Source organism: Zea mays, chromosome 8 (assembly GCF_902167145.1).
Source record: "Zea mays cultivar B73 chromosome 8, Zm-B73-REFERENCE-NAM-5.0, whole genome shotgun sequence".
NCBI lineage: Eukaryota > Viridiplantae > Streptophyta > Magnoliopsida > Poales > Poaceae > Zea > Zea mays.
The window spans coordinates 21,287,769-21,312,097 of record NC_050103.1 but is presented as its reverse complement, the minus strand read 5'-3'; the positions used below and the strand labels follow the sequence as shown (position 1 = coordinate 21,312,097).

At 44.1% G+C, this 24,329-nt stretch overlaps 3 protein-coding genes across 7 annotated transcripts; 2 read left to right on the top strand and 1 right to left on the bottom strand.

Moving 5' to 3' along the window:
• Positions 1–547: 547 nt before the first annotated feature.
• LOC100192478 (uncharacterized) lies at positions 548–4,300 on the top strand. 4 transcript variants are annotated; one of them, NM_001347871.1, is made up of 11 exons: positions 548–1,046; positions 1,391–1,437; positions 1,573–1,612; positions 1,712–1,912; positions 2,217–2,429; positions 2,516–2,584; positions 2,675–2,804; positions 2,920–2,960; positions 3,068–3,292; positions 3,492–3,695; positions 3,787–4,134. In NM_001347871.1, exons 1-11 carry the CDS (start codon positions 834–836, stop codon positions 3,997–3,999), a joined length of 1,596 nt encoding a protein of 531 aa, NP_001334800.1. In that variant the 5' UTR covers positions 548–833; the 3' UTR covers positions 4,000–4,134. The 4 variants fall into 4 exon arrangements, with proteins under 4 accessions (NP_001334800.1, NP_001131170.2, XP_035817165.1 ...); NM_001137698.2 differs by having other exon boundaries at positions 549–1,098; XM_035961272.1 differs by having other exon boundaries at positions 684–1,046; positions 1,516–1,612; positions 3,787–4,300.
• LOC100282408 (serine/threonine-protein kinase Eg2-like) lies at positions 4,139–11,207 on the bottom strand. The gene is made up of 9 exons (NM_001155319.2): positions 10,950–11,207; positions 9,765–9,875; positions 5,733–5,879; positions 5,542–5,637; positions 5,372–5,467; positions 5,161–5,257; positions 4,929–5,046; positions 4,547–4,619; positions 4,139–4,469 (listed from the first exon to the last, which is right to left on the bottom strand). Exons 1-9 carry the CDS (start codon positions 10,986–10,988, stop codon positions 4,356–4,358), a joined length of 891 nt encoding a protein of 296 aa, NP_001148791.1. The 5' UTR covers positions 10,989–11,207; the 3' UTR covers positions 4,139–4,355.
• A 2,351-nt stretch (positions 11,208–13,558) lies between these two features.
• On the top strand, positions 13,559–15,889 carry LOC103634912 (aldehyde dehydrogenase family 7 member A1). Of its 2 annotated transcripts, none has more exons than XR_002264383.1 (5): positions 13,559–13,845; positions 13,944–14,189; positions 14,714–14,811; positions 15,335–15,484; positions 15,659–15,889. XR_002264383.1 is itself a non-coding variant. In XM_008657479.2 (5 exons), the coding sequence occupies exons 2-5, from the start codon at positions 14,595–14,597 to the stop codon at positions 15,699–15,701; spliced, it is 303 nt and encodes a 100-aa protein (XP_008655701.1). In that variant the 5' UTR covers positions 13,559–13,845; positions 13,944–14,594; the 3' UTR covers positions 15,702–15,889. The 2 variants fall into 2 exon arrangements, 1 of the variants encoding a protein (XP_008655701.1); XM_008657479.2 differs by having other exon boundaries at positions 13,944–14,606.
• Positions 15,890–24,329: the final 8,440 nt, after the last annotated feature.

Here is a 24,329-nt window from a genome sequence, read left to right as displayed (position 1 = left end):
CCCTTCACTGTTTGTGTTTGTTTGCCCTTCACTGTTTGCTATTTATCGGCACAAACCTGCTTGATCCTCACCTTTATTATCGACCATTCCCGAGCTTCACACATATATACCATAAGTCAAGAGACATGTTACACATGTCACGAATCACTCTCAAGTTGGTCAACGTTAATTCAAAGTTGATCATGTTGAAAATCACTCATCTTTCACACTATGGACACATCTCAACCATGTATTCACAAAATCCTTTGGGTTTATAAGATTTTTCAAGTATTTTCAATACAGTTTAACAGTCAACATTCAAACTAAACAGTTTCTATACCACATTTTTCAATACAGTAAACAAACCCTGCCGTGACCGATGACCCCAGTACTAACGTGGAAGGAAAAATAACAAAAAAAAAAAGTTGCACGCCATACCGATATTCCACTATCTATACGTACGGTATGGGAGGGGTATTTCTTCCTCCAAACAGTGCGGCACGCACTGAGATGGCAGGACTGTAAATAAGCGGAAACCCTGCCCTTGTTCCAAATCCAAAGCGGCGAAGCTTCTCTCCTCCCGCTGCCCCCCTTCGGTCCTCCTCCGTCCGTCGCCGTCGTCAAACACGACGTTTAACGGGCGGCGCAGAGCGCTAATCCAGCCCAAACACGATATATAACGGTCCGCGCCTTCCGAAGACGCCAAGAACAGCCTCAGGTTACTCGCAGAAAAGATTTATTAGCTCGCCGCGGGGGTTGAACCGAGGCTCCTAGCTGATCGCGCGGGCACAAGGCGAGCGGACAAGAAAGCTTGCTTTGTGCTCACCGGCGGGCGGCGGCACGGACCCCCTGCGATGGAAGCCGTCGGCGTCACTCCTGCCCCCGTGGCGGCGCCGGAGAAGAAGAAGCTGCTTGACCTCAAGGACCCCTTCCCCGCCGCCGCCAACAGCGGCGCCAAGGCGTCCTCGGCGAGTAAGTGGGCGACGAAGAAGAAGCTGGTGGGCGGCGACGCCGGCTACGTGCTCGAGGACGTGCCGCACCTCACGGATTACATGCCCCAGCTCCCGGTGCGTTCGAGAGTCCCCCATCCTCTTGGTGTGTCACGTTGGGTTCCTGACGGTTAGTTCCCGGCGTGAACTGGAAAGTTCCTTCTTTTTTTTTTCGTTCTGTGTGATTCTGGTTTCTGCCCCCCACCCCCTTTTGGTCTATCTTAGGTTGAGACTTGAGAGCATGCGGATTCTAGTTTGGATTTGAGTTTTCACATACTGATCTGACAGTAAAAAGTGGCTGGTTCCTCCGATAGAGTTTGTATCAGAGGGAGAATCAGCATCCGAGAGAAAGGCAAACAGCAAAAAACATGATATGAACTTTTTTTTATGTTTCACTGATCACTGATGTCGTCGATCTGCAGACATACCCGAATCCTCTCCAAGACAACCCGGCGTATTCAGTCGTCAAGTATGAATTCTTCTTCTTCTTCTCGTCTCGTGCTTCCATCTCACTATTTCCATTCCAACTTGATCCTTATCCATCCAGACACGGATGTTCGTTCCAAAGCTGACCTTTCTCCCCGCCACGTGTTCTTCCTCCCAGGCAGTATTTCGTCAACCCAGACGACACCGTCACGCAGAAGGTGAGGCTTTCTTTCTCTGCGGCAAACAGTGAATTGGAGGCTCCATCGTGGCGGTCTTGCTCGGGTGCTGATCCTGTGGCATGACTTGACTATCTGCAGATTGTTGTTCATAAGACCAGTGCCAGGGGCACCCACTTCCGGCGTGCCGGGCCACGGCAGCGGGTGTACTTCCAGTCCGATGAGGTGAACGCCGCCATTGTCACCTGTGGAGGCCTCTGCCCGGGATTGAACACGGTCATCCGCGAGCTTGTTTGCGGCTTGTATGATATGTATGGCGTCTCCAGCGTCGTCGGCATAGAGGTGAGGACCGAGGAGTTTAATGGTGTTCGTCCTGTGAAAAAACATTGTTTACTAGTTAATTTGAACATGTTTTTTTTAAAACAAAGAATAATCCGAGATCACAACATTTGAACCATTTCTCAACTGCTTATTTAATTAATTGGATTGGTCAAGATTACAATTATTGATAGCAAAACAATGATAGACTTATCATGTTGCCACCTTGCCACATTATGTTGTCTAATGTTGTGAGGATGATACTTATAAAACATTTCGAGCCGGCCTTGTTTCATTTCTGGACTAATTATGTGTGTGTAATGTGTAGGGTGGATACAAGGGTTTCTATTCTAAAAACACTGTTGCGTTGACACCAAAGTCGGTGAACGACATCCATAAGAGAGGCGGGACTGTCCTCGGAACCTCAAGAGGAGGGCATGACACTGCCAAAATCGTTGATTGTCTTCAGGACCGTGGCATTAACCAGGTCTATATTATCGGAGGCGATGGCACTCAGAAAGGCGCTTCTGTAATTTATGAGGTAACACATGCATCCAGACGGTTCTGGGAATTGTTGTTAGATGCGGAAACGATGTGTGACTCAAAATTTCTGAAACATGGTTTCAGGAAGTCCGGAGACGGGGTCTCAAGTGCTCTGTTGTCGGTGTCCCAAAGACTATTGATAACGACATCGCGGTACGATCTGCTCCTCCTGCGTATTTGAAAAAAAAATAGCTAATTATTGTCCATTCCTGATTGTAGCTTCATCCTGAACTGCTTATGCAGGTGATTGACAAGTCGTTTGGATTTGACACTGCTGTGGAGGAGGCCCAGAGGGCCATCAATGCTGCTCATGTCGAGGCTGAAAGTGCGGAGAACGGCATCGGTGTCGTGAAGCTTATGGGCCGCAACAGTGGTATGTTTATCTCCCAATTCAAGCTTGCTGCAGCCTCTGGTGTCGATTCCTGCATATTTTGCAGCACTGTGATGTAACTAACTGATAAGCTTTAAATCCTTCTGACCTGATGCAGGTTTTATCGCGATGTACGCGACTCTAGCTAGCCGTGATGTGGTACGCTCTTAACACTCTGCTAATTCATTTTATGTTCAACATGAGGAAAGAAAAAATATATATAGCGAGCCAAGTGTCTGACCACTCCATTCTACCTGCTACCTCAGGACTGTTGTTTAATCCCGGAGTCACCCTTCTACCTCGAAGGGAAGGGAGGACTCCTCGAGTTCGTCGAGAGGCGGCTCAAGGACAACGGCCACATGGTCATCGTGGTGGCCGAGGGTGCTGGGCAGGACCTCATCGCGAGAAGTATGAATTTCGTGGACACCCAAGACGCTTCTGGAAACAAGCTGCTTCTGGATGTCGGCCTTTGGCTATCCCAGAAGATAAAGGTCAGGCTTGTGGTCCAAACCTTCTGTCTCATTGTCAATGTGGGGACAGAGACTTCATCTACCATTCAGTTAGCTATGTTATAATAAATGGATGATCCCTGTTGAACGAACCATGTCTCGCTGTCCTTTTCGTTAGCTGGGGTGGTGTGTCCCTGGTCTCATCCCAATACTGAATCTGTAGCGTTTCTTGGTCGTGCAGGATCATTTCAAGAAGAAGCCCAGCTTCCCGATAACCCTCAAGTACATCGACCCGACCTACATGATCCGCGCCGTCCGGTCGAATGCTTCTGACAACGTCTACTGCACTCTGCTGGCCCACAGCGCCCTCCATGGCGCCATGGCGGGGTACACCGGCTTCACGGTCGCTCCGGTCAACGGCAGGCACGCCTACATCCCGTTCTATGTAAGTCGAAGGCCGAATGCAGTTGAGCACACAGCTTCTTGAACATGGCTTGTTCTGAAACCTTGATGGGCAATCGATCTCTTGTTTGCAGAGGATCACCGAGAAGCAGAACAAGGTGGTGATCACGGACCGGATGTGGGCGAGGGTGCTGTGCTCGACGAACCAGCCCTGCTTCCTGAGCCACGAGGACGTGGAGAACATGAAGCACGACGACGACGAGCACCACCACATGCACAACACGCAGCTCCTGGAAGGCGGGAGCTCGCCGGTGTCCAAATGCAATGGCTCGGCAGCGGCAGTGTGAGGGGCACGAGAATACGCAAGGATATAGATATATATAGTATTAAGCATGTAGCTATGGATGTTTTTTTTCCTTTTGCTTTTTTGGGTGCTGGCGTTGTAGAGAGTATTTGGTAATAATAATATAATGCTTCGCTGAGATTAAATCTCACTTTTCGCTGTTCGTAATTGGGGGGTGAGACTCTTTTAAGGCTCATATGGGCTGTCATATTGAATATTACAAAAATCTTCAGAGAGCCAGAGAGGCTTAGAACATGTACATTCATATTCATATATAGAGAGAGACAAGTAAGAAGATTGTTCAACAGGGTCGCTAATCCATACAGTTTGGGGTGGGGCGGGCGACACTGCAACAGAAGCTTAGACGGATCTACCTTCTCTGTACACGCCGGAAGGGTCGGCGTTCTGGACGATCCACGGGTGCTCAAGAACCTTGTGGAGAGGCAGCCGCTGCGCCGAGCTCTTGACCAGCATCTGTGTACGACAATTGGTGATGAAGCCATTTCCTTTACGAGACACAAGGGAAAAACTGAAGACCTTCTTACTCTTACCTGAGAAATCAAGTCCTTTGCGGCAGGTGAAACGAATGGTTTCAGTGGGAACTTCAAGTCGACTTTCACTATCCTGTATCCAAGTAAAAAACGACAGAATCAGAAACAGCAATTGCTCTCTGAGTTTCACAACCACAAGGATAGATATTCACAATGCTATATTACTAATGATAAGATAAAAATTACGAATCTAAAAACATGTGGAGCTGTGGTGATCAATATATTGCTCTCTCTTTGCTACACTAGCACTATATGCAACTTCAAAAGTTTCCTCACAGTTATCAGAGCATAGCTCAAAAGTCAAAAGCCACAGGAAATAATCTAGGGCAAGATATCGGCAAGTTAGGGACGACATACTAAGATCCCAGAGTTGTGGAGTTACCTTCTGTAGGTTTCTGAGTGCTCCTTAGCTTCGAAAGGTGGGACCCCGTAAAGGAACTCATAGCACAGAACACCAAGGCTCCATATATCAACATGGTAATCATGTTCTGCCTTCTCCACTGGATAAACCACAACAGGTTTCAGAGCCAAGGAAAGCAGCTAGGTACTGCTGTGGGAATTCTCAAAAACCATTGAACTAGTTCATAACTGGAGGTAAATGGCTAGCAAAGTACCCATTTCAGGTGGCAGGTAATCCAGAGTTCCGCACATAGTCCGTCTTCTGTTGAAGGTGTGCACAGACCAGCCAAAGTCGGCAATTTTGATCTCGCCCTGTTCCAAGGAAACAGACGACGATGTAAAGCAAGCATATAGTTCCAGTCTTCCAGATGAGGCAGAGCAGACCCGGTGCCAGAGGGATACCAAAAAAGAACACAATGCAAGTACCTGAACTCCAACTAAAAGATTCTCTGGTTTAATGTCCCGATGGATAACATGCTTGCCATGAAGGTAGATCAAAGCTCTAGCCAACGAAGCGACATACTAAAAATAAAAAGCGATCTCCATTACTTGGTTAAAAAATGATCTGCAGATAACATGTCCAAGCATCAACTTACAGTCGCTGTGCGTCGCTCTGAAAAATGTTTACACCTTGTCAGTTCCTTATACAGTTCACCCTTGGCAGCGTATTCCAGGATTAGGTAAACCCTGGTCTGAGAATTTCACGACAGAGAAATCATGACTGCTCTTCTCTAATATAAATGAAGCAGTGGTAACTCTATATTAGAAATGTGGATATGTTTTTTACCTGATCATAGAAGTACCCATACAGGCGAAGAATATTAGGATGACGAAGATGACTCTGAATCTCCACTTCACGTCGCAGCTGATGCTCAACCTGTGATTGCTTGAGCTGGCTCTTGAAAAGAACTTTCAAAGCCACAATCTCACTACTCTGTTTCCACAAAAAGTAATGTAAGCCCTAGCTGCTCTCTAGGATGATTGATTAAATCATAAGCAGAAAAAATTTCAGTTAGTAGATACGAAACAGGGTACGATACTGAATTAGTCAAATCCCAGCAATCTCGGTACAGTGCCCATTCAGCTAAGCTGGAGGCTAAAAAGAATAAGTGCAATATTTCCTGATAATCAATACTACTATATCAAGGCTGCAAGGGGTAGCCTGCCTCCCATGGTTCTGTCTTCCATTAATCTACACCGTCCATGTATAACATCAAATCTACATCGTTCGCTACCGGCCTCATCCGACGCACCCCGCCCCAAACCCCAGCCTGTGATTTCGTTGCTAAGGGTGATTTTTATGTTTTTTTTTGTTCCGGTGTGTGATTGGATCAGGGCTGTCGTAGGGAGGAGAAAGAGGAGGAGATCGGTGAGGAGAGAAGTGGATTTATGTCCCAGCGAGGAGACAGGGGCGAGGGCCACGCTAGGAGACCCGGCCGGTCCAGCAGCTTCGGCAGCCACCGCGGAGGCGAAGTCGGTGGCGCAGGCAAGGGCGGTGCGGGCTCCTCAAGCCAGCCTCCTCTCTCATCCAACCGCAGGTAAATTACTGCCATATTTGATTCTGATTGCCCTCTACCTCTACTTCACACGATTGGTTGATCTCGCCAGGGATGATAGGGTTTTGATGAGAACTTTGGATCTTGATTTCAGCTTTAGAAAGCCTGGCAATGGCCACGGCGGGCACCAAAGGGTGGTGAACCAGCCTGACACCACTGGCTTGCAGCCTGCACCAACGCCTGGCCCCCACCAAACTCCTGCCCGCCCGCCACCTGCGCCTCAGAACGCAGCCGTGCATGTTCCTGTCTCCGCATCACGGCCACAGCACCAGGGTGAGTGAGGTGTCATGTTTCGCTATCTTGTACTGTGTTTGGAATGGTGTCATTTGGATTGATAAACATGATGTGTTCCTTCGTTTGATTGCACATGTTTTTTTTATACACCAAATCCACATGTGTCATCTTCATTGTCTGCCAGCGAGAAACCGGCTAATCCGCCGTTACCATTACCGAAAGCTACACATGCTGCTCCAAGGGCTCTACCAAAAAACTCTAACACAGTGCTTCCTCAGGGAGGATCGCAAGGTTTGCCTTATATACGCTGTTACATGTCCTTGATGTGCATTTTTACCATCTATTGTGGTGGCATTGTACACCTTCTTCGCTCTGGCTATTCAAACCATATTTTAGATATGTATATACTGCATCATTAACCACCTTCTTCTTCTTCTTGTTTATTTCTTTTCAGGAGAACCATCAAAGGGGTTTTACTTTTAGTTTGGTAGTATAAATATGAATGGGCTACCGGTATGATTTTGTTATCTTTTTTTTCTCCAGCTTGGGTCATGAAGCTCTTTTTTTTTGCTTTCTACTTACGTTACATCTATACAATTTTGTACAGCAATTTCCTGCCAGGACAAGCTCAGCTCCTCCAAATTTGGATGAACAAAAACGTAATCAGGTATCTTGTCTTTTGTTTATACGATACTCTGATGTATGTATTCTTATTTGTTGGTTCAGTGCTTGTTTATTGGACTGCTAGAACCTACAAAAAATATTGATGTCCCATGACTAATTTGCCTTCCGGAGCACAGCCAGTTCCTTTTGCATGTGTAGGTTTTGATTTGTGGGATATTATTTTTGTTTTAGATAGCAATGTATAGTTTTGTGTTGGTATTTTGCTTGTGTCTAGCTATACTTAAAGGAGATCTCTTGGATGAACTGAAGTTATTCAAATGGATTCTTCTTTTTAGCATTTTTATCACTAGCATACATCCTATATATTTGAATTGTTTGCTTTTGAATTTCATGTAAATTTTACTGTCTTTTTTAAGTGCACATAATACAAAAGAGGATAAGGATATATCAGTTATATGTATTGAGCTGTCAGCTCTTATTTTACCATCTTAGTAGTTCTGGAAAATTTGCCCTTGGCCTTTATTTTTTATTCTCATGGTGTTATGTATTATCTCTACTATTTATTAAGGCTACAAGGGTAGTCTGTCATTCCTTGTTCTGCCAACATTTTCTGTTCTACCATTCTCATTCTTTGTTCCCTATTCTGTCATTCTCATTCATTGTTCTGCCTTTCCCATTCACCCCTCACCGCAAATCCCATTCCCATTCTCATTCCCCTGCATAGTCTGTTCTGTCTTTTCCATTCCCTCCTTCCCGCATAGTCCATTCCCATTCTCATCCCCCGCACAGCCCACGTCTAGCTAAAATTAAAACACACACATGGCCCCAAGGGGATTCAAACCCATGACCCCTCAGGCAAATGCTAGCAGTAGCTACCGCTACACACATGTGTGTTTATGTCTACGTATATGATAGGAAAAACATCTACTACATCTCTCCCCAAGCCCACCCGCTACCCTTGCACAATGCGCAGTAGTAGATAAGTATCTGATATTCTTAATTATATTTTGGATCGAGTGAGTAGTATTAAAAGAAGAGCTTTGCATGCAATTTCTTTTGTTTGAATAATGTTTTCAACTTAAATTTCTTTTTTTGCATGCGTGGCATTTATTCTCCGTAATATTTTTTTCCATGGATCTAATTTGTGAGTCATTTTTATAAACCAACGCCAAGGATGAATCCATGTTTCTTACTTAGAAACCACGAACAAACACCACTAGCAGGAGGTGCTCGCGTTGGCGTCGCTCATCGACGACGAGAAGAAGCTTGACGGCTGCCAGTTTGACCTCTGAAAGCAGTCCTACGTGGCCGCATGCGCCGCTGTGGATGACAAGCTCCGACGCAGCCGCGGCTTGGACGCGGTCCAGAGCGGCTGCACCACGCTGTCCATCATCAAGCAGGGGGACCTCATAGTTGTCGCCAACGTCGGTGACTCCTGGGTTGTTCTGGGCACCGCATCCGACGACGGCGCCATCACGCCGTTCAACTTATCGTCCACCTGAAGCCCAACCTGTCACGTAAGTCACTACTGATCGGTCATGAATTCTTGTGCGCTGGGACGACGGCCGTTGCTGACGTTGTGTGAGTGTCCTCGAACATGATGTATGCAGAGGAGTAGCGCATCGGTGGTGCAAAAACCAAGTGTACTACCTCGCTGATGAGCCTGGTGAGCACTTCGTCTGGCAGCCCAGCTAAGAGTGATCGGGACTTGCCATGTCGCTCGTGTTCCACGACTACTATATCAAGGATTGTGGCATCATCTCAGCGCCGAAGGTGACGCAGAGGAGGACCGTCAGCAATGACCAGTTCGTCATCCTCGCCACCGTCGGGGTAGCATTTTATGTTGGCCTGCTTTTAATTCTCTTCGCAAACACACACACTTGACTTTTTGTTTAAGCAAGCATGTATGGTGTTGCGTGACTGATGACCGACGATGTACGAGGGAACTTCTTCCGGTAGGTGTGGGACGTGCTCTCTAACGATGAGACCATGTAAACTGTGGCATATATTAAAGTCTGCATGGTACTGATAGTTGTAATGTAGTGGTGAAACAGCTAGATTAAAATAACAAAATTTATGTATAGCTAAGATCACAAATGGATTATGAATCACAAATGGATTATGAAACATTTTCTCATAACACTATAACACACATTTTGTATATAATTTATCGTGGTATTATATGTTCCGTTGCAACGCACGGGCACTCACCTAGTTAACATTAATTACAGTAGTATACTTGCTGAGTACACCATAATATGAAAAGTTCAGTTTGTAGATACGGACATTGTAAGTCACTGAAGTAGTGAACTCCAAGCAATCACGGTACAGCACATCATTCAGACATTCAGTAAAGTTAGAGACCAAAAATAATCAGCACAAGTAAGCTTAAACATGTTATTTACCCTTTTTTCTCTGGCAAGATAAACATGGCCAAACTTGCCCCTCCCAAGAGGTTTCCCAACCTCGAAATCAGACAGCACCCACCGCTTCTCCTGGTTCGCATGGGCTGAAGCCTGCAAAGTGAAAACAAAATGCATTGTTATATTTCCATTACACTGCAGCCAAGCTCGCAAGCACTACCACAGTACCCTCTACCATTAGAAGCTTAATCAACCATGAACACAAGAAAATAATTCAAATGCAGCGGAGTTCAGGGACAACCAGACCAGGAACAAAATGAAGAGTTAAAATCCCAAGGAAATGATCTCATAAATCCCATACTACACTCCAGACACAATGTATAACCACCCAAAATGGGACGCACATGGTTTTTCACGCATAGAGGTCTTACCCTAATCATCACTCCACAAAACGATATTGAGAAAATGGACTGCAGCCAAGGTACCAAACTCACAAGCATTAACGCAGTACCCTGAGAAACCATCATTAGAAGCTTAACCAGTCATGAAGCCTCGTTTACTAAGGAGTTGTTTGGGACTGATCGGCTGCATAAATTAGTGGTCAAACACTCCCAACTCCACCCCGTTCCGCTCCTGGAAAAAAACATGGAGTTTACCTCAACTCCAATTTGGTGGAGCAGCAAAAGAGGGGTTCACGAATTCATGTTTCCGCCGTCCTTTGTATTGGTACCAAATTAGCCACCATGCCACTAATTACATGACTACACAACGTACCGGTTCGTTTGTTCTATTCTGTTTTCTTTTGCTCGTTTCCCCGCCCAAGTTCATCCCAAACCTCATCGTCACGGTGGGGCTCGAACGCGGAAGTTACCTTGTAAACCAAACACTACAAACTCCATGGTGAAGCTCTAGTGAAGTACAGGAGTCCCAGACAAAGCAACGATATATTAATGTCACGCAAGAAAATAAGAAACGTATGTTTGACCCTATCGCGTCCACGAGTAGACGAGCTACAGCAGCCACACACGGGGGATACGGGTGGGGGCAGAGACGGAGAACACCCCCCACACCCCCAGATTCGACCAATTTGACCAAGGAACAACTACAATCAAGCACACCAATCGCTCTATTAACCCGGCAAATCCATGGCTACGCACGGAGGCCCCCCAACACCATCCGAGGGCGGATCCGACTAGGGGAGAGAGGGGATAGGGAACAGTAGTATACCCTGTCCTCGCTGCCGCGCGACTCGGTGGCGACCGCCATGGTTAGAGCCTGTAGGAGCGGCGCGGAGGGGGAGGAAGCGTGGGTGGGACGGCCGGACGGGGAGGGGCGAGTCGAGAAGTTTGAAATTGGAGGACGATCTGGGATTGGGATTTCTAAGATTTGGGCGGAGAACGCAACGGTCGAATCCTTGGCAGCTCGCCTCGCCCAGTCGCCCCGCGCCCGCTCGTGGTTTAGCTTGAAAAAAAAAAGAAGAAAGTCCACTCCAGGTCTTGTCTACATGCATATATGACTATTAGACCTGTTTGTTTGGTTGGAATTATAGAACTAAACCACGAGAGAATATTTAGTTATTTGAATGTTTATTTTGAAAACTAAATATAGTCAAATTATAGAACTAAAACTAGTTACTAAAAGGTCTTACATATTATTAAACTTAATTAATCTATAGTGAGCAAATATTTAATGTAACATGTAACATCAATTGAGCAAATCATATACTAGATTAATATGTTCGTCTTATCGTACAGTTCTCTAATTAATTTTTGCAATTAAAATACTAAAATTTAGTCGGGCAAACCAGAAAATGCTATCTAAAACAGCTCTCCTATCACATCCTCAAACTCACCTCCTGTTTAAATTATACTCTGCAAAAAACACTATCTATAATGCAAAATTATGTTTTACATGGCCATATACGTGATCTACTAAAGATAACCTTAGAATAGGTTGATATAGAATTTATTATGTATCAACTCTACCGATACATAACATCGCAACACTAGTAACTTGTTTGGGAACAAAGAGATTGAAAAATCTCTTATTATTCAAAATTGAAAGAAAAAAATGTTACTCACTCAATCCCCCAATCCATTTAGCACAAACATGCCTTAAAAGTACTATACATTATCAAATTTATCGGAGCAAATCTAAGAGACGACTGCATGGTGAGATATTGCCCCGGCCAAGTTTGAATCTTGGCTGTCGCTGCCTGCTTCGGAGCTTCCGCAGACGTATTGTAGTTCCGAGGAAGGGAAAGGGACGAACCGTACCACAGGTCTGTATTTGATAGAGGCGAGTAGGCGACTGCACGGGACAGGACAACACAACACAAGGAAGAGACTGACGTCGGCTGACCGAAACGGATCAGATCATTGGACATTGGGGCTGTGGCAAGGCAACCGCGCAAGCTCTGGCCACCCGTGCAGTACAATCTCTATCCAGAACCGCCTGTCGCGGTGCAGCAAAACGCCCGGTTTTTTTTTTTATTTTAGCCGTTTTCTCAAAAAAATCATGCTTAGCCCTCGATGTCGTTTTTAGATTCTTTTCTTGGCACAATAAACCACGGTGCCGAAGTAACGTGTCTTGACGCCGAATAATATGTCATAGAAGGGTGTGACAGATGACAAAAATCATGGCATATCATTTCACGTCTTGCCTTGGTATGTCGTCGAGATGTGTTACCTCGATATTATTATCTATGACGTCGAGTAAATGGTTCAAAATCGAGGCTTCAAACGTGATATTTTTTAGAAAATACTAAAATAAAAAAGGGCAAAATACATGCTGGTCATGTACTCTTGTTAGTACTGTTAGTACTGCATGAGATAACGCATGCTAGTGTTCCTTGTTGAGAGATCAGAATAGCAAGATTTGCGCGGTACAGAGTATATTTTGGCTGAAAAACCTGAAGCTCTTGGGGCATGTTTGATTCACTGCATAACTTATCATATTTTGTCTAATTTTTCTATCTCATATCTTTAATTTAATAGACTATCACTAGATAAATTATGGTGCAGTTAACCATGACCCAAATCTCTACTACTTATTAAGTAAGCAATAGTAGTCTGACTCTGACTGTTCTGCCGTTGACCGGTTCTGCCACCGACCCGTTCTGCCATCGACGGACAGCCGCGCGCGCGCCGCCAAAAAAATCTGAGCAACACACTAACGCTTTTAGTCTGAGCAACAGACAACACACACTAACGCTTATAAGCCACGTTTCGACGCTCTCCGTAGCCGGTATGGCACTAATAAAAAACCTCATAGCAGCGCCACGGTCACTACACGACGGTTGATCTTTAGCGACCCTTATTAGGTACCAACTGTTGGTTGCTAAAGGTTAGGGACCAACTATCAGTCGCTAAATCCTTTTGTAGCAACGGTCGGTTGGTCGCTAAAAGTCTAGAAATTTAACAACTTATGGTTGGTCGCTATAGATGTCGTCAGGGACTAACGGTGGGTCGCTATAGAGCAAGGGTCACTATCAAATCTTATAGTCTGAACATACCTGTAGATGTTAGTGACTAAAAATTAATTAAAACAAGTAAACATTGATCGCTAAATTGTAGTAAAGAAAAAAAGAATTGTAGAAAAGAAAAAAAGAATATGGAAAAGAAAATTGTAACACTATAAAAATCATAAAATAAAAATAATGCATTTAATTATTAATAATATTTATGGTAATCAATTTTATTTTAAGTGTTTGTTATGTATTTGCATTTGGAATAATTTTTTTATTGCGCATGATTGATTTTTGGTTATTGAATACTTCAACACGAGCTGCTGCTACAATTCAAATCCAGACATCAGTGCTAGGCCCAGCCCATCTAAGCCCAAACCTAATGGCGCTGGCAGCCTCTAGCCCTCTACACGCCGTCCCTCCTGCTCCTGCTCTCCACACGCCGCCGGAGAAACGCGACGGAACGCCCAGCACGGGCTGCACGGCAGGTCGGCACTCGGCAGCACATCCCTCCCGGTGGTCCGGCCCTCCGCCGTCCCAGCACGACAGCACTTCCGGCGACCAGGTCCCAGGCTCCCAGCGTCCGGCGGTCCCAGCAGTCTAGCACGGCAGTCGACAGCACTTCGGGACCACGGCTCCACGCGTTCTGCTGTGCAGGTTCTAGCCTCTGCCGTGCTCACTGCCTCTGCCTCTGCCGTTCTGCTGTGCAGGTCACCTCCGCGCGTTCTCCCAGGCTCACTGCCTCTGCCGTGCAGGTTCTAGCATTCTGCTGTCCATGGCTCCGCGCGTCCAGGAGGTGACCACCAGACCAAGCCTCCGCCGTCCAGACCAGGGGGCAGGGGCTGGATTTACATGGCTCAAGACTTAGGTTCTAGCTTGTTGAGGTATACAAACAAGTCCGAATTGGGGATCCGTTGGAGAAAGGCACCTTACTGGGACCAGTGCACACTCCTGCTTCAAAAGAGAACTTTTTGAAAGGCATTCAGACTATCAAATCTCAGGTGAAGGTTAAAAGTAGTGTTACATTATCGGTTCCTACAATTATTTGAACCTCCATTACAATCTCACTGGATATAAATAGCTATGAGAATCATGTTATTCCAAGTTTACTGCCTTATTGGTATTCAAAGTTAAATGTACCCCTCTGGTCACAAAAAAGTGTTTTGGACAGGGTTTGGTCAAACCGTAAAAACTACGAACATCAGTAACTAAATTATTTAGGTGAAGCATGTAAGTTATCTGTCTTTGTTCGAAATAATTGCAAGCATAAATTTGAAGGATATTAAGAAATTAATGGTAAAAAGATATGCATTGAAGTAAAATGTGACAAGTATTTTTACCTGGAGGAAATTACACGTTCTGCACCAGTTGTGAAAGAAGAACCCTTTGGTCCTGTCCTTTATGTTATGAAATTTCAGGTAGCATATAGTTCAATATTATGTTTTTTTTGTATTTTGTATCTGTTCTAATTTCTACAATAGAGAACTACTGTGTCTTATATCCATGAGGTTTGTGTTTCCTACAGACCTTGAAGGAAGCAATTGAAATCAATAACTCTGTTCCTCAAGGATTGAGCAGTTCTATGTTTACAAAGAGGCCAGATATTATTTTTAAGTGGCTCGGGTAAGTAGCTCAATGATACCGAGAATTTAATTGGTATTGAACAAAGGATGTCTCTGTATTTGTGGAAAGCAAATGCGAGCTGTATTGCTCATCCCTCTTTTGCATTAGATGCCTGTGTGGACAGTGTGGTGGACTGGTGGTACTGCATCGGTAGCATTCTAGTTTTTGCTTAATTGAATGGTAGCATTCTGGTGGACAGTCTGGTTCACTATTTTTCATTTTGGTTGGTATATTCACACAGCACACTATTCAGCTAGTCCCTTCTCTAGGACAAAAAATCATGTCTTTTTTGTGTGCCAATATCATATATTCAATCTGATAATATCCAGTAAAGCAGTAAGCTCAGCTGGAGTTTCCATACATGTCATAAACATTTAACCATACTCGGCCACAAAATAAACCCTATATAACATATTTTGAAATTTGAATATTTATTGCAAAAAGTTCTCATCTTTTGTGGGGTCCTTTGCGTTATATTTTTTTATTGCCAATAAGCCTCACTGTTTGTTCTCTTATTATGCAGGCCCCATGGTAGTGATTGTGGTATAGTGAATGTGAACATACCTACTAATGGTGCTGAAATTGGTGGAGCATTTGGTGGAGAAAAAGCAGCTGGTGGTGGACGAGAAGCAGGGAGTGATTCCTGGAAGCAGTACATGAGGAGGGCGACTTGGTAAGAGTATACACATTTTTGCTGTGAGTGCATTTGAAATGGTACTATATATAATCATTATTAGAGCAGTGCATAGTAAGGGTAGCAGGGCCGGGCCTAAGCACGTGCAACAGGTGCTATTTTGGAATGGATTTCTAAGTAGTCTACTAATGATTTGGGTTTTAATTTTGTCAGGAGGGAGGTCCTAGAGGCAGTAAGTCACTTGTTTACTCCATGATGACAATAGCAAGCAGATCGCGGTGGTGCCTATGGATGCTACAATAAGAAAGATCAAAAGTTCTTTTGGATGGATGCAGCTAGATATTTTGTTTTGTATTTTCTCCAAAAGAGAAATTTGCAACGTTGTGAATGATATTATAATTGTGATGCTTTTGTGAATATATAATTGTGGTGCTTTTGTGTTTATGTGATGGATCTATGACTGTGGTATACTGATTAACTGTGTATGTCTTTATGATTTGTGTATAAAAATCTGTGATTTGTAGTGCTTAATTAAATATATATTATTATTAATAACAACTGTAAAAATGGCGACTTTCTGTTGGTTGCTAAATGTATAGTATGACGACTTACGGTTGGTTGCTAAATCTATAGTACAGCAATCCACGGTTGGTCGCTAAATATACAATATTAGCAACGAACAGTCGGTCGCTAAAAAGATGTCGGTCGCTAAAGCCTTTAGCGACGGCACTTACAGCGACCATCCTTATGGGTCGCTAAAAGTTTTTAGCGACCAACCGTAGGTCGCTGAAGGCCGTTTTAGCAACCAACCGTAGGTCGCTGTAAGTGAACCGTCGTGTAGTGGGTTTATGCAGCCCAGTAGTTTGTGCGGCCCAACAGTTGGTGTGCAGCCCAGCCTATGGCGCCTGCCATCCTCTTCGGTGTGGGCGGTGCCTCCATTCCACGACGGCGCGCCGCGACGACATTGGCGGTGTCCTCCCCGCGCCCGTGACCCCGCCCCGTGACCCCGCGCCCGAAGCCCCACCGTGCGCCCCCGCGCGCGCCCCGACTGCGCCCGCGCTCCCACATGTACGCCATGCCCCCGCCCCGAGGAGGTTCGACCTCAAGCGGGTGCTCGTCCGCGCTTGCGCGCACCGACGGAGCCGAGGCCAGCCAAGTTGGGGCTTGGCTCTGCTGGTGACAGTTGCCTCACCTCGCCGTGCTACCTGAGAGAAGGAAAGAGGAGCTTAGGACGACGACGACTGGCGTGATGACGGCAAGGCCTTTGTGGATCTCGGCAGGCACCACTCGATTTCACGCAGGCAAGCTCCGAGACAGCATCCATTCCCTTCTCGTCAGCTTCCATTCTCCACGTGCTCCCTCCTCCATCTCTCATCGTGTCCCCTTCCTCTCCACGAGCTTCCATGAACCCTACAGCTTGCTCGTCCATGGAGTACGGGCTCACCAGCATCGGATCCGTAGGTCATACCTACTCTAGAAACCCTAGCTCGACTGCTCCTGATCCCCCAAGTTCTACCCCAATCTACAACAACCTCTGCTCTTCAGGTGATTTCACTGTTTTTCGCTACCTTTTACTCTACATGCATTTGCACCATTTTTTGTTAATCTCATAGAAACGCACGGGTATAGCGCAGATGCAGCAGGTGGTGATGCTTCTGTAGAGCTTACACGATGGTGCAGTCACACAGCTGCTCCGGTTGGTGATTTTATATTTGTGTGGAGGTTTACGTGAAGGTAAGACACTTCACTCTCTTAGCTAATCTAATTTCTAATGTCAGTATCACACATGCTCGGCCTAAAGGTGTTCGATGAAATGGAAAAAGGTGTGCATTTTTTTGTTACGACTAGCTGATGATCCTAAGAAGTGAAAACACCTATTGCCTGTTGGACATCGAGTCCTATAAGCAGGTCCAGTTGCAGGTGTTTACTTCTCTACACTTCGGTAGAGAACTAGAGATCCTATTCCATTTCATTTGTTTGATTCATTGTATTCAAGATTAATTAGTTACATTTTTCGCCGCAAGTTATTAAGCATAGTTCCGAAACGGCTTGGCTGGCTTTTAAACATAGTTCAAGCTAGAGCAACACCCTGTTTCAGGTGCTCTTTATCTAACTAATCTTGGTCATTTTTTCAGGCTACCCACAGATGAGAATATAGCTAATGGACAATCATTGCTTGTCCATGATCAGCGCAAATATAGATCAATGCTTATTTATACAAATTCTACAGTATGGATGATTGGAGGCTTTGCCTTTATCGATGTTGATGTTGAGTACATGCAAATTCCTGATTATATTGACATTATCAAGACTGCACTAGATCTTGGTACCATCCAGAAGAAGCTCAAATATGTTTCATACACAAGTGCATTTGATTTTGTTCCTGATGTTAGGCTGACCTTTAACAATGCGATGACTTACATTCCTTGTGGCCATGTAGTGCATGACATGGCCATCCAACTAAACATGATGTTTGAGAATAGGTGGAGGACAATTGAGAAGTTGGTTTCTACGGCCACTAAGAAAGATGTTTAGGTTTACAGGGTTGACTTGAAGAGAAGAAATACTCTTCTCGTGGACTGCGATGATGTATTAGTGAAGGGTGCACGAGGAACAGAGCTTGTAAAGCCAAAGATGACAGTTGTTGCCTTTGGGAACTGTTTGGCAGAAATTTCCAATGATTTATCTTCTCACATCATTGAACTGCTGCAACAATGCATTGACAGCAATACAGATATGGCTGGTAATGGAGAGATACAGATTGATATCCATGTGTATTGATATGGGATTAACAAAAAATGGTACAGTGCTCAGACTTAACAAACACTAGCATAAAAGGTGAAATGATTTTTACATGTCCATGTACTTATGTAATTATGTTATATAACTTCATAATAAGTGTTGTGAAACATATTCCATTGCAGAGAGACGGGAGCACCAACGTGCGCGTCAACCGGAGCAAGCCCCATGGAAGCGCCGGCGCATGCGTCATCTGGAGCAGGCCCTGTGGAAGCGCCGGCGCGCGCGTCACCTGGAGCAAGTACCTGCCCTCATCGTTGTCGGTGGATCTAGCGGTACCTCCCCTCCCCCTTTCTCTTTCCACCGACAAACCGACTCTCGTCTGCACCGCCTCCTTACCGCGGCCCGAAGTCCCGAAACGGCTGCCTACCACCGGCCCCTCCCCGCACACCATCCCATCTGTTGCCCATACCCCACGTCGTCGCTGATGGAGAGCACGCAAGTCACTGTGGGTTCGACCTCCATGTTGTCCTCAGCATCTACATATTCAATTCCCAGCCCCATGTTCACCTTCTCTCATCTCAACCTACCACTAGAGTACAGACTACAGAGCCGTCGGTGACATGATGAACCGTCTTAAGGATGCCACTATGAAAGAGAAGTGCAGTTACTGCTCCATTTTGATGTTTCGCCATGCCTTTGAACAAGAAACGAAAGCTATGTTTTGTTTCTAAAAAAGATATTGTGCTTGCAGTTTGAATTCATGTGTTGCAGAAAATGCTCTAGCTGCTCCAGTTTGAATTCCAATGGAGCTATGAATTTCCATTGCCATCTAGGTAACTGGTTCATTATTTTACTAATCTATTAGTTATCTTTTCATGTGAGGGTCATGTGTGTTCCTCTTGTCTTAAAAATCCGTCGTGGCGTATGACAAGAGTTACCTATGGGAGGAATGTGATAATGCTCTTTATCCTTCAACATCCATTTTTGTGCATGCCAGATTCTTCAGTGCGGATGTGAAACAAGAAAATTCTGATTTTCTTATCACTTCAATTCTCTTGAGATCTATCAGTTTGGTCTATCTTTGAATAAGTAAAAACACTCCATGCAGGTAGAACTTGAAAATGTTAGATTGACGCGTAAAGAGGACCACCTTGACAATAAACCTGTAAAACAAAGTTTGTCTAGCGTTCTGGTGGGTTAAATGAGATTGCAGCCTGCTCTCTCATCAATGTGGCTGCAGTAAGGTGGGAACCTGATCCCTATCTGGAATTGCTTGAAGTAGCTACATAACTTAAATCTGTTATGTATGGAATGAAACTCTAGAATTACAAGTGTTGATTCTCAAGATCAATCCCAGTGTGCACACGATATATATAACAATGGTGTGTTTGATTCGAGGATCAGATGATTTATCTTTTGGAGGGTCAAAACCCCCTAAAGAGTAGGATACATACCAACAAGAACAAAGTTACTAGCTTAAGAAACAAAGAAAGAGACAGACCCATCCTCGCCCTTCTCCGCCTAGGCTGGCACGTGGAAGAATATGTTGTCAAGGTTGCCAGCGACTTGGTGCACGCGCGCGAGATGCTCGATGTTACACCCCAAGGCCCAACATAATGTAGTGTTGAATACAACAATCTTTGCCAAAAGGAATTCAGAATATTAGCTCATGGTCCTACACCAAACAAAGTATCTACTCTTAAATTGCTGCAAGAATCACCTTCTACTGCTATGGAGAAATTATCAACAACAATATCTGCAGGCGTAAGATATTTCTTTACACTTTTAATCCATGTGTAGATGATTCCACATGTTCTATAAATATTTACATTTTCTCATACATTACAGGTTGGCAAAAAACTCGAATATCCAACACGAGAAGAAATTACACTGTACTGCATTATATCCCTAAAGTTATTACATAGTTTTTTTACCACATGCTCTTCTTAGTTTGTGCACGAAAATTTTTATTGATTTTCATCAATAGGTCTAAAGTCCTGGATGCACCATCAGCAATTGTGCAGACAAGGTAACTTTTGTACATAAATATTTCCCTACTATTCTTCCACAAAAAAATTAGGTTAGCAAAGAAGAATGAACTGTTATTGATTTCTACATTAACAAGCCTCGGATCTGTGAGCATATCAGTTTCCATCCAAGCAAAAATACTGTTTCAAAAGGAAGCAAAACCGTTTCTATTTTACTTTCTCTGGTGTAGTGAAACTGTACCATTTTTAGGAGATAATGTAACTTTTCTACATAAATATTTCCCTACTATTCTACAAAAAATTGTTATAGGTTATCAAAGAAAAAGAGCGTACTGCTTTTGATTTCTACATTTAAACAAGCCTCAGATCTGTGAGCATATCAATTTCTCTAATAAAACAAACTATTTCAAAAGGAACCAAAACTCTTTCTGTTTTACTTCCTCTGGTGTAGTGAAATTATAACAATTTTTGGGCAATGTTATAATGAATCTATAAATCCATATAATAAACATGTTTTACTTCGGGGATGATCTCCCTTTATCTGTACTTTTGCACATTGCTCTCTTTTCTTTTTTTTTTGTTTCTATTAGTGCTGCATAAATACATAGTATAGTCGGAATCACCGATCTTTATTTTATAGCAATGCATTTTATATAGCTCTATTCTTCACGAGTCCATTTGTTCTTCGTGGACATCCTAAATTATTTGCAAAACTAAATCAATGTTATGTTAGTAGACGTTATGTATTAATGCTTCAGGATGAACTTAACAACAACTCCATTTTCCCTGCTATGATAGGGTATTGTTTAGATTCCTTTACTTTTCTTCAGCATTTGATGGTTTTTAAAGTATATGAGCAAAATGTTTGCTTTTTCATGTAACAATTATAATCTTGTATCTCTCATAATAATAGTCTCGAGATTTAAATGCTGGCCCTTATTTGATATTTACTTCTAGGTGCCTACTGTATATATGTTGAGATTTATGTATTTCAAGAACCTTTGGCTATAACTGTTCACAGGATGTTCTTTTCCTTTTGTCAATTGTGATATGGATTAAATGCCATTAATGAAAATGCTTACTCCAAACTAATTATCATAATGAAGACATTTTACGTGGTGCAAAGCCCAATTTACTCTTATTTAAAATTAGCACGCTGCAATGAGGTAGCATGTGGTTATGGACTCACCAAAGTGTAAAGGGTCCTCATGTCATATCCAGCAATCTCAATCCTTGGTTCATAAGCTACTTGCGATGGCCTGAGCTCAGATCCATTAGTCAGTTCTCTATTGTTGTATAGGACTCTGAGTGATGCTGATTTGATAAATGGGTCCAAGATATCTCCAACTACGTTGCCTACGACAAGTGGGTCCCTTGACCTGGCTAGCTACGATTGGCAATCTTTGAGGCAAGCTAACTTGGCTTGAAGTCTGAACTTGGGTGAAGTGAAGGGTGCAGGCTGGTAGTCTATATATACTCCCAGTCCCCAATGAGGTACCATTCACGATGACTGAAACTATTAGCTCTAGACAACATGGTATCTTTCTTTATACTGTAAAGAATGATATGGGTTGCCATCAGCAGAAATATTTTGGTCTGTCCACCCTATGTGCCTACACCAATGGAAGGAGTGCTCACTGCAATTCCACGTAGGTGAATAAAATCTGATGTATCACACTCACTTATCCCCTATATATCCAGAGCCTAATAAATAGTTGTTCGTGGCGGAAAAAGGAGATTGCCTTTTGACCTAGACTGGCGCCTTATGTTCCTTGTTTTCTCTTAGACATTTAGCCTTGTTGGTGGCTATATATATATATTTTTGTTTATGCATCACAAGTTGAAAATTGATGATGTATTGATGGTACTTCAACAGGGATGAACATACTATACGATAACGATTAAAGGTGGCAGGGAATTTTCTTCACTAATGCATCAATTGTTCGGTGTCCTCTCCTAATTTAATAATTTCAGTATTATATGCTCAAAAGCTTTTTTTTGTACAAGTTTATGCTCTATATCATTGCGTGGTGTCATCTAGAATTCAGAATCATGTAAAATTCATCCTGTAAACATTAGACATGAGCTTCCTTTTGTTTAACGATGAAGATGTGGGTCATCAACTCTCATTCTATCAATTGTGAATTATGATGCAAGCTTGCCTTTGATAAGCATCTTCATTTTTGTATATTTGTAAATCAGGAGGGCTTAACCTTTATTCTTCCTTGTGCTGTTACATAAGCATATAGACTGAATGCCTCTTTATTCAGAGCAGTTGGATACTGTAAATATGATAATGATAGCAATGGATGCTTTTAAGATCTGTTCTGATTTGCCAACAAGAGTTGTGGTCAAAGATGATTTATTTATTCCAAAATGTGTTTATTTCATTAAAAAAAGGTTCCAGTATAAATGTATAAAGCCATACAGTAGATGATAGCTGACAGATCCATTTCCTTTTTCCTCAAAACTGAGCTGCCCTTGTTGGTTTTAATACTATAATAATGTTATCATAGACGACCACCCTGTGTTTCAACCTTTTCAGAATAAAAGAGGCAGCAAGGCTGTGATAGATAAGGTCTACAATGATATCGTTTTGTGTGAACTGTATCCTTCTAACATTGCAAGTACATTTATTTGCTTACTTGCGCTCTGCAGATTTTAAGGTATCCAAGTTTCAGTTTCTGCAGCGAATGCCTGAAACTGAAAGGTTATACTACCTGCACTGGGGCAGGAAGCTCAAATTCGACTAGAGAATTAAGCTGTACTTTACCTTATTAAGGCCTCGTTTGAATGTTCATATTTTTCCCTTCAATCCATGTGTGTTGAAGTAGTTTAGTGTGGAATTTAAACGAAATTAAGCACCCCTTCAATCCATGTGTAAATTCCACACGAAACCAACCCCGACACATGGTTTGAAGGGAATACATATATGGTTTGAAGGGAATATATTATGATCATCCAAACAAGCCCTAAAAAAATTTGTAAGTTATCTCTCAATTGCCTCACCACAAGATCTTCATGCTACTTTGTCAAGTTTGGAACATGGAAGAACTCAAAAGGGTTTACTGAACATCGACATGGTGCGTTGAATATGAACGCCAGAGTTAGTGGAAGTGACTGGAACGTATAGGAGCTCTTGGTTCATTGCACATTCTTGATCTGGACCGACGAATAAAGCACATCTTCTCTTCACGTGAGCATATCCCATTGGTCCAGTCCAGCCGCTCCAAGGGTGAACCCAACTTGGAGGAAGGACGCAGGAGCCGAAATTTTTGCATTTTAGTCCTTTATCAGGAATAAAATCATGTTTGGACCTAAAAAAAATTTAATCTCAATGTTGGACCCTTTTCTCGGCGCCATAGGCTGTGGCGCCGAGGTAACACAGCTCGGCGTCACAGCCTATGGCGCCGAGCGCTGACGTGTCCGTGGCGGACAAACCTAACGTGGTAGCACGCGTGGCACCTAGCTCGGCGCCACAGATCTTGGCGCCGAGCTAGGAATTAACCAGTACGCCGTGTTTCTTCTTTCTCCTTCCTCCCACTTCCTTCTATCCTCCTGACGCCGCCGCCGCCCTGCCCACCCGTCGCCACCAGAGCCGCCCGCCGCCGTCCACACTGCTCGCGCAGGCCGCGGCCTGCCCCTACTGCCCAACGCTGAAGCCGCCGCCGCCTTCGTCCACGTCGTGCCCTCCCCGCCCTACTCGTCGTCGCCGTCCACGCCGACGGGCAAGTGCCCCGTGAACACGCTCAAGCTGCTCGCGTGCGTGGACGCGCTCAACGACCTTGTGCACGCCGTCATCGGTACCAAGGCCAGCGACACCTGCTGCCCGCTGCTCTCCGGCGTGGCCGACCTCGACGCCGCGCTCTGCCTCTGCACCACCATCAAGGCCAAGGCGCTCAGCGTCAGCCTCGTGCTCCCCGTCGCCATCTCCCCACGGCGAGGATTCAAATTAGTTTGTATTAATTAGTTAGCTAATTAGACAGCTAGATGTTAATATATCATTGCTTGGTATGTGTGTGGCCGCTGCCCGCACGCGCTAGGCTTAACTATGTAATAGAAACCATGTTAGAATCTTTTTCTCTTTGTTTCTAATGATAAATAAAGTAGAAAAATGCGTATACACAAGATAAAAAGATCATTCTTTATTTTTC

Bases quoted from the DNA above. Each gene is read 5' to 3' on its own strand.
- LOC100192478 (NM_001347871.1), top strand. From the start codon at position 834: ATGGAAGCCGTCGGCGTCACTCCTGCCCCCGTGGCGGCGCCGGAGAAG. The intron at 2,961-3,067 runs GTACGCTCTTAA...CTGCTACCTCAG, and splicing joins CTCTAGCTAGCCGTGATGTG to GACTGTTGTTTAATCCCGGA. The intron at 3,293-3,491 runs GTCAGGCTTGTG...TTGGTCGTGCAG, and splicing joins GGCTATCCCAGAAGATAAAG to GATCATTTCAAGAAGAAGCC.
- LOC100282408 (NM_001155319.2), bottom strand. From the start codon at position 10,988: ATGGCGGTCGCCACCGAGTCGCGCGGCAGCGAGGACAGG. The intron at 9,876-10,949 runs GTATACTACTGT...TTCACTTTGCAG, and splicing joins CGCGCGGCAGCGAGGACAGG to GCTTCAGCCCATGCGAACCA. The intron at 5,638-5,732 runs GTAAAAAACATA...TGAAATTCTCAG, and splicing joins ATGGGTACTTCTATGATCAG to ACCAGGGTTTACCTAATCCT.
- LOC103634912 (XM_008657479.2), top strand. The intron at 14,812-15,334 runs GTAAGTAGCTCA...CTTATTATGCAG, and splicing joins ATTATTTTTAAGTGGCTCGG to GCCCCATGGTAGTGATTGTG. The intron at 15,485-15,658 runs GTAAGAGTATAC...TAATTTTGTCAG, and splicing joins TACATGAGGAGGGCGACTTG to GAGGGAGGTCCTAGAGGCAG.